The sequence below is a fragment of the Tarenaya hassleriana genome, unplaced genomic scaffold, assembly GCF_000463585.1.
Source record: "Tarenaya hassleriana unplaced genomic scaffold, ASM46358v1 Cleome23, whole genome shotgun sequence".
NCBI lineage: Eukaryota > Viridiplantae > Streptophyta > Magnoliopsida > Brassicales > Cleomaceae > Tarenaya > Tarenaya hassleriana.
In genome coordinates, this window is record NW_010965625.1 from 1847286 (window position 1) to 1864364 (window position 17079).

Genomic DNA, 17079 nt, shown 5'->3' on the forward strand with positions numbered 1-17079 from the left:
TTCGTTATTATTTTTGTATTCTATTCAAATATACATTATTTTTTATATATTATCTATTAAATTTTTGTTTTTGACACTATGGTTACCCCCTCAATAATTTTTTTTCGGATTCAGAGTACTAAAATTTTAAACACTTGAAAGAATTTTAAACAAAGCAAAGGAAAATCCTCGTTACCAATATTTTTCATGACATATAAAGTACTACGCATTTTCGTGTCTTCATATCTCGAGCTTTTTTTCTCGTAAGAGAAAAATTATGCTTTTCGTTTTTTCCCAAGAAAATCTCTCTTTCCCGAGGAAATACACGCCATTAGAGGCACGACACCAGGGAGGATAATTAACAATTGCAGAAACATTGATTTCTCACGAGTTCCTAAACAATGGACAAATTATATCTAGTTGACCTGCTCGTCTCTGTAAACCGAACTAAACCGACTTCGGTTTGGAAAATTTGCAGCATTTCTTGGAACCCAAATGAGCCGAAACCGAAACCCAACTGAAACTAGAAAACCAGAATGAATAAAAACTTCTCTGTCGGAAAATGAGAAAAAAATTCCGATTCAACCAAAACTGGACCACATACTATATTCCATTTCGAGCCGGTTAACTCCAATAACGAATACTGAAAACCGAAACCGAATTGTCCATCCCCATCAACCTAAACCGTATCAAAAACCAAGATTTCAACTTATTGTTGCAAAGAAAGTCACAAACTATTCTGCAAAAACAAATATCTAATGACCAAATCCACACAGAAAAAAGAAACTATGATCAAACACAGAACAGTTTGGTTTCTGACACAAACTTCTATGGCTTGGGTTTCGGGTTTCGGATTTCGAAGTTAAAAGCAAGTTCACTAACACATTGGAAAACTACCTCGAGGAATTATCGGTTGTCGTTGGCACGACTAAGCTGCTTGCAAGACCTGAGATCGGTACTCTCCCAATGCCCATATGGGGAAAATGTTTCTATAAGCTGCATAAGTTATCATGCAATTCTTATTGAAGACACCCATGATCTCCTGCAACATGCAACATATATATTTGATTTGTGATTTTGCATTTGTTGATTCTGCATTGTATTAAGATTGGAGATAACCTGGGGAAATACAATTAATTCACAGGTTTATAATCAAAGGAGCTTATCCAAAGACTGTGTCAGAGAATCTCACCTGTTGCGGGAAATCGCCATTCTCCAACTGGGAATTAATCAAGTATCTTGCAGCCCGATGTAACGGTTTCGGGTCCCGTTCATGCTGTTCATATGATTATATAACAAACACAAAAAAAAAAAAAGAAAAAAAAAGATAAGAAACAAAATGAGAGATTTACAGTATAAGAATGTAAACGTCTTACCTGCCCAGCACCAATAAGTGTGAGCATAGCCCATCCTGTGTTCACAACATGCGACCTGTTGCCTTTGAGTTTTGTGTATACCTATCAAAATAGACAGATAACCATTAAACAATGAACAAGACACAGACCCGTTAATACATCGCCTGATGGAAAAGGGTATCTGCATTCTGGTCGAATTTTGTAATATGCACAAAGTCAGTAAGTTTATGGAACAAGTTAATCTGGTTTCATTTCTCGTCTATCTCTAAAAGAATTTGTGTCTGAATCACAAAACTTGCTAAACCTTTTTCCATATGGTTAGACTACATACATTACAGGTAAATATTGATTATCTTTCCACAGTGAAGCCTAGCTCCCCCACTGTGTTTTGATTTAATCCAGGTTTTGAACTGATAAAATTCCTGCTTTTTTATGGCCTGGACAAGTTTCCCACAATCATTTCCTTAATCAAGGTAATGGGATTTGATATATCTCTGGTACCACTAGACAAAATAAAATACAGGAAACGAACATCCATAACTCATCGGTCTTTCACATATTAAGAGAAGGAAAAATAAACAAAAGAGGACAGAAGCTTCTGCAATATTGAAAAAACTAACCTTGTCTTGACATGAAAGATAGCTTTCTCCCCATCCTCCGGAAGGAAGTTGTTTCGACAATAGAAACTCACAAGCTTTGCGGATGCTTGCAGAGTTGCTAAAGGTTTTTCCGGTGGCTACCAGTCCTTTCACTCCAAACCATATAGCATATGTGAAGCAAACAGCCCATGATCCATACCTAAACAAATTCCACAGGTTTGAGGTTTAAAGGAAACTCTCACAGCCGATAATCAACAAGAAATTTTTATTCTGCTGACACGGGACCACAGAATAAACTATCTATTTAGTATATCCCAAGATAAGAGAAAATATAATCCAGAGAATAATTTTCTAGTAAGTGGCTAACAACAAACCATGAGCCATCTGGTGCTTGACTAGATTCAATGAACTTGGCTGCCTTCTTGATGCATTGATCTACTTCTTTCTGCCGATGTCCAGGATACAACTTCTTGAATGATGTCAAAGCTTGAATAGCTGCTGAGGTACATTCCACATAACTATAAAAACCATTCTAGCCCGAGTCAAGCAACATTATCGAAACAATAAAAAAAGATAAATCAGAGGATCTGATGGAAGATTCTGGTGACTTACGGGTAATCAATTACAATGTCGCCAAATGTTTCTGCTGGGTTAATTAGCTGCCACCATAGAAGCAAAGTGTAAGATATAAGAGAACTTGGAGAATTCAATACATCCAAGCACATACTAATACTTGAAAGAACGTGAATGTATTCACCCTTGTAAATTCCTATATTTCAGAAAGCTTGGGAACACAACCGAGTTATATGCATGCAGACACTACCTCTAACCAAGGGTATGACCTTGTGAGCTCATATGTTGCAAAGCCTCCATCTGCATTCTGAAATCACATATTAGACTGCTAATCAGATGTCGTGAAATTCTAGCTTTCATTGAACAAATTATTAGGAAAGAGGAAAGCCAACAGAACTTGAAGAAAGCACATGATCAATCCAATACTCTCAAACATGGTTCATTTCATAACTATCTTGTAATTTGAATTTCATTTGCCTATTCCAATCTCGAATTAGACATAGAATATGCTTGTTCAACATGCTCTGTACATAATCTGCTGTAATCCCAAGCAGACTACACATATCAATGGATATCTAAAAATGAAATTTTAAAACCGACCCAATTTTTACCTGAAGCGAAAGAATAACATTTACAGCATCATATAACCGCTTTGCCTCTACTGGTTCACCAACAATCTCTGGAGAAACTTTTGATAGTAAAAGAGCAGCCTAAAAAGAAAATACAAATTCATTACCAGCGGCAAAAGACGCGTGGAAAGTTACTTTATCAGATTAATTTACTTTTAGTCCTTCTGATGTGCAATCAGAGATAGGCCACCCGTGATCCGCTGTCGAGAAAGGCCAAGCACCCTTAGAAATGTGGCGATACCAGTAACTAAGATCTCCAGGGCAATCCTCTAATACCTATTCCACAAGAGAAGTAACGATAACAGAGAGAAACATACTGAACCTCAATGAGCAGCGAGCTGATCTTCATCTAGTGGAAATGACAAACCTGAGACTTCTTGATATACGAATTTGCTTTCTTCAAAACGTCCCCATATTCTTCAACAAAGTTGGTCGCAAAAATTGCTTGAATTGCAAAAGCTGTATCCCATAGTTGACTTCCGTTATAACCCTGTCAATATTTGTTTCATTTGAGAGTTCATCCCATATACCCTTGACGCATTGATCAAAGAAGCAGATAATATTCTGCTGGTCCTTAAGGTAAACCAAATACCATTAAAGAAAAGAAAGAATGGAATTGGTACCTGCATTTTCATACCATCTTCTGCTACCCAGAGATAGTCATGGATTCTTGGTAGGTGTAACTTAAAAGCCTCTGAGTTTGGGTCCTCTACCCAGCAGCAAAGCATATTTAATACCTGAGATGACAACGCAGACAAGGCAACAAGAAAGTATAAGAACTAATATGAACAAAGATAGTAAGAAGTTTAACTAGCTCCAAAATGAACATCAGAGGGTAAATAAATAACAAGAATTTAGAAGGGAGGAACGATACAAAAACAATAGGAGAAGAATCTCCAAAACGGAAATTAACTATATTCAGAGATCGAAAGTAAGCTAACAATATGTAAGGAGGCCAACAAGACAATAAGATAAAAGGGTTTTGACTATGAGGGAATTTCTCAGTGGACTACATAACACCTAAACACCTATGACTCAGTAACAAATATGAAATGGCCACTTGCAAGCATTAGAATATAATTGTGTAATGTTGAGACTATTTTAACCGCAGACCTTGTTCACAAGTCCTGTGCAGATATATATTCTATTCTTAGGAACAGATGTGAAATGGTCACGTGAAAGCATTTGAACAGAAACGTGTAGTGTTGAGAAAATTTTCAACCACGGACCTTGTTCACAGGTCCTATGCAGATATATCTTGTATTCTCGTCTTCATAATGTATGTGTTCTATTGCAGTCCTTAGAGCCTTTTCCCTCAACTTTGTAACAGGCCATCGCATTAGAATCGGTTCAACAACCTTATGTAGCGATGCCCAGAGAATATCTTGGACAACTGGGTGTGGGTAGTATAAATCCTCCTGCAATATAGACATCATTTTCAGCTTGAAACAAATTGCCTCTTGATCTTGTACTCATGAATTTCTGTAAGGGTGGCATCATTCAGAACACGTAAACCAGAAACATAGATCTCCTTGTGAATCGTAGATGCTTCAGATGACTATCTATCCAGTTAAATCATTATCTACAAATAATTTCGGAATTTCAGAGTCTAAATAAAACATCTAATTGTTTGTAAGGACATGTATGAGCAGAGTCCACATGTATCAGTTGTTTGATGCTAGGTACAATACAAATAAAAATTTAGCTCATCGATATCACCAACCTTTGCACAAAGGTTCCGTGCCTTATTCCAGTCAACTTCATGATATGGCACAGTGAAAAGCTCCTTTCTCAGTGAAAGAACAGTTGGTGTTATAGGGCCAACAAATCTCTTTCCATACAGATAAGACATAGGCAGGTAGACCATCCGACAGTGGCACCACATCCTTCCTGGAGCAGAAAGAATTATGTATTATCATACATGTGTCCATCTGTGCTAGATACATAAAAATCTACAGGCTCAGATATAAATATCAGAAATAGATACAGTCCACAAATATTCGCCAAATCGAAGAAAATCTTATCCTTCTTTTTTAATGCAAATACGTTATCACAGAGCAAAACTTGATAACAATACAGAGCAGCAAAGATTTTGAAATTCCGTAAACAAAGAATTTTAGGTAACACACTGCATTCTCATCCACTTTTCCAAGCAGAATATTTATGGAACCCAAGTAACATGATTTGAACCTTCAGAACCTTAAGGGAAAAGAAAACAGATACGAACATGATTAAAACCACATCCGAAGGAAGAAGAGCCATAAACTTCCATGCCAAGGAATATGATAAAGGAAGGAATGATCCAGATGTGACTTCTGAATTTCTTTTCTTTCTTATTGCTCTAGACTAATTATTAGCCATTAAACCAAGAGCACAAGATGCCAAGCACCATGTGGTACTTGTAGTTAGTTAATAATGACGATTCTCTGAAAGACTTAGAACAGAATGTCCTTAAGCAGTGTCACAATCTTATGAGTGTTATGCAGCATGAAAATTTGATCCAACATATTTAACTAATTGCAATCACCTGGATGGATTGGCAATATATATGGAAGAAGCCATATCTCAGGTGGAAGGGGATTATTTCCAGACCATTCAAAAACTCCAAGTACCTATTACGAGCAGTACAACGGGAGTCATGCAAAAAGATGAACCAAAAAAGAGAAATGATGAACAGACTTTAACCTAAAAGGACATAGAGGGGTCAAGATTTCAGTACTGTAAGCCACATCTTTCCCCATGACGTGATATAGGTAGCACCTCCATGATTTAATATCCAATCTCGTCCTTTCTCCATAGCTCCATCTCCATCATTAGGCCCTTCACCAAGTAACCTCATGGTAACATAGTTCAATACAGAACCAAACATGGTGCTGGGCCCCTCAATGTGTAAACCCCACCCTCCATCCTCATTCTGCATATATATTGCTTATAATTAGAAAAGACGATCTGAAGAAAGGTAGACAGAACTCTTAGAAACATAGAGAATGGTGTGTTCAACTATTTTTGAATGAACAGAACGTACCTTCAGAAAACATAAAATTGAATAAAAACCAAATAAACCTTGCAAGAAAAATGAAATTATCTTCTAATATGCTGAAGATATTAAAAACGTTCTTGCCTGATGATTATAGAGATATCGGCACATTTCTTGTTTGTGTTGTTCTGATAATACTGCATTCAGTGCTCCGGTTATAGAAAGAGCAATTACCTGGAAGGTTTTAACAACAGAATTATTTTTTCTCATAGGCAATGAATACTTAAAAAAAGAAACCTGGGGATATAAAGTTTAATCAGGACAAGCAAGAAAAGCATAATTAGAAATAGTAAGAAAAAAATGGAAAATGTGTCTTGATATAAAATTTCTACAGTATAGAACGAACTAACCAGCCCTGGGAGAAGAAACATAGGACCGCCGTAATCTCCTGGCCAGTGCCCGTCGTGCGCCTGTATTGTTGAATGGAAATTTAGAGCCCTTCTCAATGTATTTGCCACCATCTCCTCCGAAATGTCATCAGTATCTTTGACTTCGACTTGAGGTAAAACTTGACGAACAGGGTTTTCTCTAGAAAACTACAAAAATACAAACGAATTTCCAGATTTAGAAGATAAATTTCAAAGTAAATGAATGCTTAATATAAGAGAGTGAAGCCAACATAGAAAATGAATGCCTAAGGAATGTTATATATAAGCCCTTGATGGCAATATCAATGGATCACCAAAGGATGTCAACAAATCCCTGAAAGACAAGTCCTCCATAAAACAAAGTCACACAACTGCAAACTACACAGAGTTAACAGATTATGCCAGTTAGAAAGACAAGTCCTCCAAGGAATCCCACTAAATTCACTCACATGTTCAGGTCTCAATTAGGGAATGAACAATTGGTACAGATCCATCAGTTCTAGATATGTTGGCAGAAGTACGAATACAGCCCAGAGTTGCACCAAACCATCCTCTCTTTAGCTTGAAATCATCCTTACTTTTGCTTTCTCACTTCTAAAGGTGAAAACGCAAAAGTTAAGCGAGACTACTGTTACAGGATAACTTGCCAAAACTGATGTCAGGCATAGCTAGTTTTAGAGGTATAAGATATACCAGGAAGTTGTGAACTGGAAAAGAAAAAAAATACAGGCAGCTAATTTAAGAGATGGTTTTACTAGAAAACATACAACATATTCACCTGAATCCTTTTTCAACCACTGGATTTAGTTGCTTTTCTCACAGTTTTCTTAAAGCAGCTTCAAAAGAAAAAACAGTAAAAAATCCCTACCCGCCCATCTGATTTGTAAATCAGTTTCGCATACCAATCGATGGAGCATGCTCGAGATTAAGAAAAGGGGAAAAATCATAATTCTGCAACCTGGCTAATGCAACATACTGAATTTCTCTGTCCAACCAAACGGTAGATACCACGTTCCAGTAAAGCAAAGTTACCATAATCCTGAAAAGTCCAGTTAATTTCCGAAGAAATATTGCATTTCCATTGGTGATTAACTAGGGACTACTAAGCACTACACCTTTTGGCTTCGGTCATACTTTATTTTCTACCTTATTCTAGTTGATGGTTGTGAATAGACAAAAAACGTAGCTTTTGTAAGTCAAATCTGTCCTCGTAACGCCTTGAAGGTCAATTGATTGACTTCAAACTCAAGAGAAGCTCGACTTCTCTCTCTCCCTCTCCCAAAACCGATGTACGTATGCATATATGTACGTATATAGAGTATGCACATGCATGTAAATATATTTTACAATTCTTGTATTTTTTTTATGATCATATCACATTCCTTGTAAACCAGAGCAAGCAACACCATTTGAAGAAAGAGTACTGAGCTGGTCAACGGCAAACCGCAAATTAGCCGAATTTAGTTCAAAACATTAGAATTCCCTTCTCAGGGAGACAAAAACAAAACAAAAAACCAGACAATTGTTAAGGATGTCCCTGAAAATGAAAAACCTTCGTCGGCTAAGCAAAGATTTACACTTCACATCGAATTTCACGAATCCCATAAATCTACACATTTCAAAGATCGTTACAAAAAAAAAACACATTTCAAAGATTCACGTAATCACACTGACTAATACGATCCTCCGCGTTCCACTGTGTTTCGTCACGATTAAACACACAAAAAAAAAATGCGATTGAAAGTACCTGAAGACGCATAAGCAGATCGGAGCTGTGCTTATGCACAAATCGATTCTCCGCGAACGATTTTCGCGCTTCCTCGATCTCGGCGAGCTCCTCAGGAGTCCCGAGCCTCGGATCGAACTCCCAGACTTGTCTTCCGACATGATTGTTCGTCGTTCTCAGCCATGGACTACCTCCCTCCGCAAATTTAAGCTTCCACATTTTGCTCTACACAGAAGTAGAAAAACAATGAAAGAAGCGGTGAAAATCAGTACGAGCGGCCAAAATGCCGACCGATCGGATGAATTCAGATGGATTTTCCGCCACAGATTATCCCTGGAGACGAACAAAGGAATCAATCTTTACCCGATTTCACGGCGATCGAAGAGAATAGAGGATCAGCAGAAGAGTGGAGGAACCAGTCTGGACGGAGAACACGAAGAATATCGATTACCAGAGATATGAGATCGTGGAGCCCAACGTTCGGTTGGAAAATTAAAAAGGAAAAAAATGATTTCAAACCTTTATTTTATTGCAGAAATATTTTACCACCGAAATATTTTCTGGACGGTTAATTTCTTAAATTACTCGAAACCTATTTTAATATGAATAAATATTAACAATATTTGATTTAAAATAACAAAATTGATCAAATAATAATAATAATAATAATATATTCAATTCAAAATTTAAATAAAATGTAATTTTTTACAAAATATAAATTCGAGTTTGATTGGGGTGATAATTTATTAAGAATTGTCACTAGTCCTAATCAAATAATTTTATAAATCATCTTAGTTCTATATATCCAAAATTTCAATTCTATATCTTTACAGATTTTATAAATCACCTTTGACTCTTTCAATCCTCAATTATATTTATATAGGTTAGAATTTCAAATTTTATGAATTTAAAATTCATTTAAACTAAAATCGGGTAACCCAATCCAAATTAAAAACACGTTGATATCATTTTGCGGACTAATCCAACACTTGTCCCGAGGGAATCAAATCAATGTAAAAAATCTATATATATTAATAAAGAAGTTTAAAGGCATATGGTGAGGACACCTCATCATCCACATCATCATCTATGTGGCATTTATTTTAATTTTTATTTGTCATTCTAAATCTCATTAACTACATATAAATTTATTGTATACAATTCTATATATTTAAGTCTTAGTTTTATTTATATTTTTGAATTTTATTTGATGAATATAATGCTAACAGTAAATCGTGAGTTTTTTATAAACAATAAATCATGTGGTTATTCTCAAACTAGAATTGAAGCAAATTACAAATCAGTTAAATAACAATTGAAATATGTTTATTTACAAATTCGCTTTTATTTTAGACAACTTTTATTTGTGTTTATTTAAAAATTCGCTTTTATTTTAGACAACTTTTATTTATTATTTTCCACAGTTTACAAAATTATTGTATAAAAAATATATTTAAATGATACATACACTAATAAAAAAGATTTGTTTTCATATCATATGTTAATAGCGATGCCATTTAATGCTATTGACTTAAGAATATAAAATAAAAACTATAATTAAATAATAGTCTTTTTAATGCATTTAAAACTGCCAAGTAAATGATGATATTCAATATGTGAGCTATCTCATACGTTGGGAGAGGTTACAACCCCACTAAGCCCACTTCTGTCAGAAGATGTAACATTTGACAGGGAGAATCAAACGTTAATGATTTAAAAGTTTAAAACGGTCATATTGCGAAATTATTTAATGCTAATGGTTTAAAAGCACCGCATAAAATATCAACAATATAATTAAATACCAAATTTTATGATCATTGAAAAAGGTTTAAAAGGTTAGGGCCATGAGACGCTTCATTTTATACAATAAATTTAACGTTCATATAATTAATTATATTTTTTATTATTTAGAAATAAATAATCAGCTTAAATGTTACCCACGTTGCTTTGGGAAAATTGGATTTACCTAAACATTCGTTTTGAAAAAGTTTTCTCATAGAATCCTATTGCTCTCTTTTTTTTTTCCTGGATACATAATGTATTTTTAATCTTTCCTAATGTTGAGTTTTTCATATTTGAAGCATTTCTTTTTCTCTACAATTATTAGAATTTGTTGAAAATTGCAATCAATTTTATTTTTTTGAAAATGGCGCATCTGTCTTTAGGCTCCATTTCTCATACTTGATATTCACCATTACAGAGATGATAACCGTTGGTCATTTGGTTCAAGTCTTTGGTTCAAAGTATGAGTTACTCCGGAGGTTACAGAAAGAAGTTATCATATCAGTTTTTTGTGACGATTTTGGTGGTTTATTAACCATTAGTTTGTATATAAAAACAAATGTAGGCTCGCATTTCTGGTATGTTTTCTAATTTGTAGAAGTATGATGTTTTTTCCTTATTCAATGTACATTTTGTTTTTTAATTAGAAAAAAATCTCTCGTACAAATACTTTCTATTTTTTTTAGTTGTAAGTTAAGTTAACCAGAAAAGAGCGAAGAAATAAAAAAAATATAAAACGTAATTTTTATTGAGTACGGAGTAATTTTGTTTTTATAGAAAGGGATATAAGGAAATTTGACACAAGCACATTAGCAGATCTTGTATATGCTATATAGTTCATAAAACATGGCATGTTTGAATAAATTATTATTTATATGTGCACAAATCTTAGTTCAAGTTATTAGATGATATATCATATATAATATGTATGTGTATATAATAAGTGCATATATATATATATATATATATCTAATTCATAATAGTTTCGACAATTTGATTGTGAAAATGTTTTGTTTAGACAATTTGATCGTGAAAATAGTTCCGGTGGCGCCTTCCATCATCTATTTCCTCAATCTCCATGGCTATGTTCTCATCAATCGTCTCTACCACGATAGCGGTGGATGAGATTTCTTCAATTTTTTTATTTCCACTCGGTTAATTTATATGCTTGAATCATTATTTTGTTTTAATTGTGGTTGTCATGTATTTCTCCTCTAAGTGCTACTGTTTAGGGTTTTGTTTTGTACAAATGTGTTTTTAATTGTTAAGATTATGAGCTTCAGCTTCTTGATTTGATTGTACGGAAAACATATATGTTGGAAAGTTTCTTTCCGATCGAATTGTATTGCTCCCACGGTGGTTTTTGGCAAGAAAATTGACCAATTCTTGCTGATTGTCGGCCCATTTCCTATAAACCCATATATATATATATATATTTTTCAATCGTTGGATTCTTTTAAGGCTTTATAATGGTTTAGCTTACTTAAGTTTTATATAGGAACACAATGGACAGGAGAGGAGCATAGGATGTTCTTATTGGCTTTATAGAAGCTAGGAAAAGGCGATTGGCATGGTATTTCCAGAAACTATGTGACTACAAGGACGCCGATACAGGTTGCGAGCCATGCTCGGAAATACTTCATGAGACAGTCCAATGTGTCTCGCCGTAAATAACGTTCAAGTCTATTTGATATAGTTCCAGGTTCGGTTAGTAGTACATAACTTTTATCTTCTCTAAAGAAAAAAAAACCTGGTTTGAGTGGTTCTATTTGCATATTCTAATAATGGTGGATGTATTTGGAGTTCTTTTTTGTTTGGAAAAAATAGAAAAAAAAAGAATAGAAAATAAGAACATTAGACGATGGATATAAACATTGACCATAAGTCACTGAAATGACATCATCAATAAATCACTGCAATTTTCTAAACTTAAAGTCAAAACAGTTTAGAAAATTTCAAAGGAATAGTATGTGAGTTATTCCCTCTTATGTTCATTGCTATACGCAGTAGTCATTTCTGAAGATTCAGATTTCTTCTTCCTTTTTGTCCCTTTGTCAACTTCGATTGGCGTCCTTGGACAAAAAAACTGCGAAAAAGGATTTTTAAAAACTGTAATTGTGGAGAAATATTGATTAATAACGATTCCCCAAAACTGTTAACGATTCATTTTAAAATATAATTAATAACGATTCATTGTTAGTTGTTTTTACCACCAATTGTGAGTTTTGATCCAAAAAAATAGAAGACCTCGAATTTCATCAAATCACAACAGAACAAAACAAATCCTTAAAAAATAAAATTGATATATTTTCCTTTGTAATAAAAATATTTGGTCATAATAGAATGAACAAATTAAATTTACGAGTCGTGTCATTAATCATGTAGCTACTAAAATGGTTGTGGAGGTAAAACCATCAATGAAGAACTGTATGAAGAAGATGATGATGCCAATCACGGAGCTACTAAAATGCTGGAAGAGGCGAAAGATCAGATGAGGCATATATCTGTGAATGTGAACAATGCGACGAGTTGCTAGAATATTATATATATGTATAATATTTGTATGGATGTATATATATGTATATATTTCTATTTTAAATTTTTTTATTTGCATGTATATATTTGTATATGTATAAATGTATTTTTTATTTTTTATTTTAATTTTAAATTTGTGTATAGGTATGTATATATGTATACATGATTATATGGATGTATGTGTGTATATATATATATGTACATATACATGTAAATATATATGTATATAGATGTATTTGTGTGTATATATATATACATATTATGTATTTGTGTATACATGCATGTATATGTATATGTTGTATGTATACATGTTTATATGGATTTATATACAGATATATGTATAGAAATATTACTAATTAAAAACAAACAGTTTTGATTTTATATTCTAATTTTTTTATGTATGTATTTTTAAAATTTTATTTTAAAATTTTAATTTATATATATGTATATATTTACGTATATATATTTATGTGTATACATGTGTAATGTATTTGTGTGTGTATATATATATGTGTGTGGGAATATATGTGTATGTGTATATAAATATACCTAATTATATGGATGTATATATATATGTGTACATATACATATAAATATATATGTATATACAGATGTATTTGTAGATATATAGATATATATGTATGTATATATATATTCATATGTATTTACGTATATATGTATGTCTATATATATACATATTTGTATGTGTGTATATACACATGTTTATATGGATTTATACATAGATATATATAAATATTATTAATTAAAAATAAATAGTTTGATTTTATGTTCTCATTTAATTTTTATTTTATTTTTAAAATTTATATTTATATATTTTCATTTATACAAGAATGATCTATTACATCTACTCTCTAAGTTAATAAAAATAATGATTTTAAAACTAAAAAAAATCAAAGTAAATTATTTTGATACAAAAACAATATTGATTTAGAAAACTAAGTAAAAAGAAAACTAAATATATATATATATATATATATATATATGCCTATATACATGTATGCATGTATATATTTATATATATATGCATACGTGTGTATATGTGTATATATAACGATGTATTTATGTGTATATATAAGTATGTATATATGTATTTATGTACATCTATGAATATATATATTGTTATACGAATATATTTATGTGTGTATATATACATGTTTAAATGGATTTTTATGTATGTATATATATAAGCATATACATGTATATATTTTTTCTATTTTTTCATTTTATATGTATATGTATGTATGTGTGTTTGTATTTGTAAAAGTGTATATACAAATATTATAAAAATATACATATATACATGGTTATATAGATGTGTATATATATGTATATATACATGTAAATATATATGTATATATACATGTAAATATATATGTATATATATATGATAATATATATGTATATAGATGTATTTATGTCTATATATATGTATGTACATATATTTATATGTATTTGTATATATATGTATGTCTAGATTTACATATGTTTATATGAATTTATATGTAGATATATGTGTAGAAATATTATTAATTAAAAATAAATAGTTGGGACTTTATATTCTCATTTAAATTTTATGTATGTTTTTTAATATTTTATTTCTTATTTTTAATTTATATATCTACATATATGTATTAATGTATTTGTATGTGTATATATGTGAACATGATTATATGGATATATATGTATATATATATATATGTATATAGATGTATTTCTGTATATATATATTTGTATATATACATATTTATACGGATTTATATGTAGATATATATATATATACACACTAATTAAATATGAATAGTTTTGATTTTATATTCTCATTTGTTTTTTATTTTATTTTTAAAATTCATACTTATATATATCTCCATTGTTATAAGAATGATCTATCATATCTAATATGTAAATCTATATATATAAATAATTGAATTTGAAGAGATTTAATGATGACAAATCACCATATCATCATCTATGTGATATTTATTTTAAAATTTTATTTATCATTTAAAAATATATTAAATTAATGAGTAAATGTACATAAATAATATATTAATACATTTATACCAATAAATTCTACAAAAATATAATAAATAAGAAAATTTCCATGCATGTATAACTAAATAGTTGGTACTTTATATTCTCATTTAAATTTTATATATGTTTTTTATATTTTATTTCTTATTTTTAATTTATGTATATCTATATATATGTATATGAATGTATTTGTATGTGTATATATGTAAACATGATTATATGGATATATATATATATATATATGTATATAGATATATTTCTGTATATATATATATATATATATTTGTATATATACTTACAGATTTATTTTGCAAGGAACTGATTAAAATATTATATATATTGAATTTTAAGAGATTTCATGACGACAAATCACCGTATCATCATCTATGTTATATTTATTTTAAAATTTTATTTATAATTTAAAAATATATTAAATTAATGAATAAATGTATATAAATAATATATTAATACATTTATATCAATAAATTCTACAAAAATATAATAAATAAGAAAATTTTCATGCATGTATAACTAAATATCATCAAATATATATTTAATTATTTTTAAAATAAATCACAACTATAATAATTAATAATATCATTTGAAAAATAAAAACACAATTTCGTATTACGAGTTGCATCACATGTACGACTAAAATAAAAAGACAATTCTAAAAATACATGAGAATTTAAAATTTTTCTTTTTCAGAGTCAGTGGAAGAAAACATTCATATATACATATATGATACATTATTCCAATTATAATTATACATAGACGAGTGGTAGTGATTATTACAAACCATAAGAGTCTACCACTGATATAATACAAAACCGTTTTTTCCAAAAACATAAGAGTATCATAAGTCCGTAATTATACATGGTTGGTTCGTGATAAACTGCCTAAGTCTCGGATGTCTGATCCACGGTTAATGCTGCTCTCGACCTGAAACATTGCGTAACAACGTTCTAAACTAATTGTTTGTAGGAAAAATCGATCTTCTAGGTGAGTGATATGTAGACTCTTAGGTCTCCTTTTCCGTGGTAGAAATATATTTCTAATTGTCTGATCGATATACATAGCAAGTAGACTGCAATCTAAGTAATCAAATTGAAGAAGGTAATTCTGTGTCAGGATTTTTATAGATTGTATTTTGGAGCCAATGACTTTAGGCTGAGAAATCGTCCGAAAGGTTCAATCCGTTGAACTTGACATTATATCGTATTGTTATATCTACATTGGAAAAAGAGATATATATGTGTCTCTCCGGCTTAGTCATAAATCACGTATTTACCCTCCATTCAGAAGATCCAAAGAGTAAATAATCTTTGACTGGTAAACGCTGAATAATACCTATCAATTATATATACATGTGAATATATATATATTTATATATATTTGTACATATATTATATTATATTTTTAAATTTAGATTTTTCAACCGACAATAATAATATGTTAAATTTTACACATAATAATGACATGTAATTGAATATTTTAAATTATTCACATTGTTAGAATGAATATAGGTTTTAGCGTCATACTCAAATATACTCAAATCTATATAAAATATGAATCTTGATCCATTAAAAAAAGGGAAAATTCTAAAAAAAATACTGAACTTTTTATTTTTGACAAAAAAACACTGAACTTTATTTTTTATCAAATAAATATTAAACTTTTTAAACGAATCTAAAAAAACATTGAACTTCTTAAATGATCCAAAAAATACATGAACTTTTTGCGGTTCTAAAAAAACACTGAACTTTTTTAGTGATACAAAAAAATACATGAACTTTTTTCGATTGTAAAAAAAAACTAAGTAAAATAATCTGACGTGTTTGCACCTCATTGTGCCACGTCAGTCATTTTGTTTATTTTGATAATCGTAGAAGAGTTAAGTGTTTATTTTGTCAAACTAAAAAAGCTTAATGTTTATTTGATAAAATAAAAATTCAGTGTTTTTTTAATTTGTCAAAATTTGAAAGTTGAATATTTAATTAGTTGTTTTCTTAGTGAGAGCAGAGCCATTTTAGTGGGCGTGCAAGAAGAACCACCGCACAATGTGTTCAATTTGTGAGAGCTCCATTTTAAAAATATTAATTTTTATTTTAATAATTATTAAAGTTTTATTAAAGGAAATATGTTATAAATTATAAAATGAGTAAATTTAATTAACTTTGTTTACCATCGTTGTTATTGTTGTGATCAATAAAAAAACTTCCATAACAAATATATAATTTAATTAATCTTCAAATAAAAGATAACTATTATATTTAATAATATCCTTTTAACTTTTACCTTATAATTAAACTAAATTTTTATATAGAATGAATAAAATAAATACATATAAGAATATCTGACATATCATTGATATTGATTTTTATATCAATATATTTTAAAACTATAATCAAAATATAACAAAGAATAACCCGCGCAACGCGCGG

At 30.6% G+C, this 17079-nt stretch overlaps 1 protein-coding gene across 6 annotated transcripts; it reads right to left on the reverse strand.

Moving 5' to 3' along the window:
* Positions 1-332: 332 nt before the first annotated feature.
* On the reverse strand, positions 333-8743 carry LOC104815309 (cycloartenol synthase). 6 transcript variants are annotated; one of them, XR_772078.2, is made up of 21 exons: positions 8630-8743; positions 8288-8491; positions 6523-6708; positions 6257-6346; positions 5855-6049; positions 5663-5747; positions 4859-5025; positions 4365-4553; positions 3759-3872; positions 3503-3625; positions 3289-3411; positions 3118-3216; positions 2757-2813; positions 2546-2592; positions 2308-2451; positions 1955-2132; positions 1356-1436; positions 1172-1255; positions 877-1021; positions 584-658; positions 333-496 (listed from the first exon to the last, which is right to left on the reverse strand). XR_772078.2 is itself a non-coding variant. In XM_010543656.2 (20 exons), the coding sequence occupies exons 2-19, from the start codon at positions 8483-8485 to the stop codon at positions 908-910; spliced, it is 2274 nt and encodes a 757-aa protein (XP_010541958.1). In that variant the 5' UTR covers positions 8486-8491; positions 8630-8743; the 3' UTR covers positions 333-496; positions 877-907. The 6 variants fall into 6 exon arrangements, 4 of the variants coding, with proteins under 4 accessions (XP_010541958.1, XP_010541957.1, XP_010541956.1 ...); XR_772079.2 differs by having other exon boundaries at positions 333-502; XM_010543656.2 differs by lacking the exon at positions 584-658.
* Positions 8744-17079: the final 8336 nt, after the last annotated feature.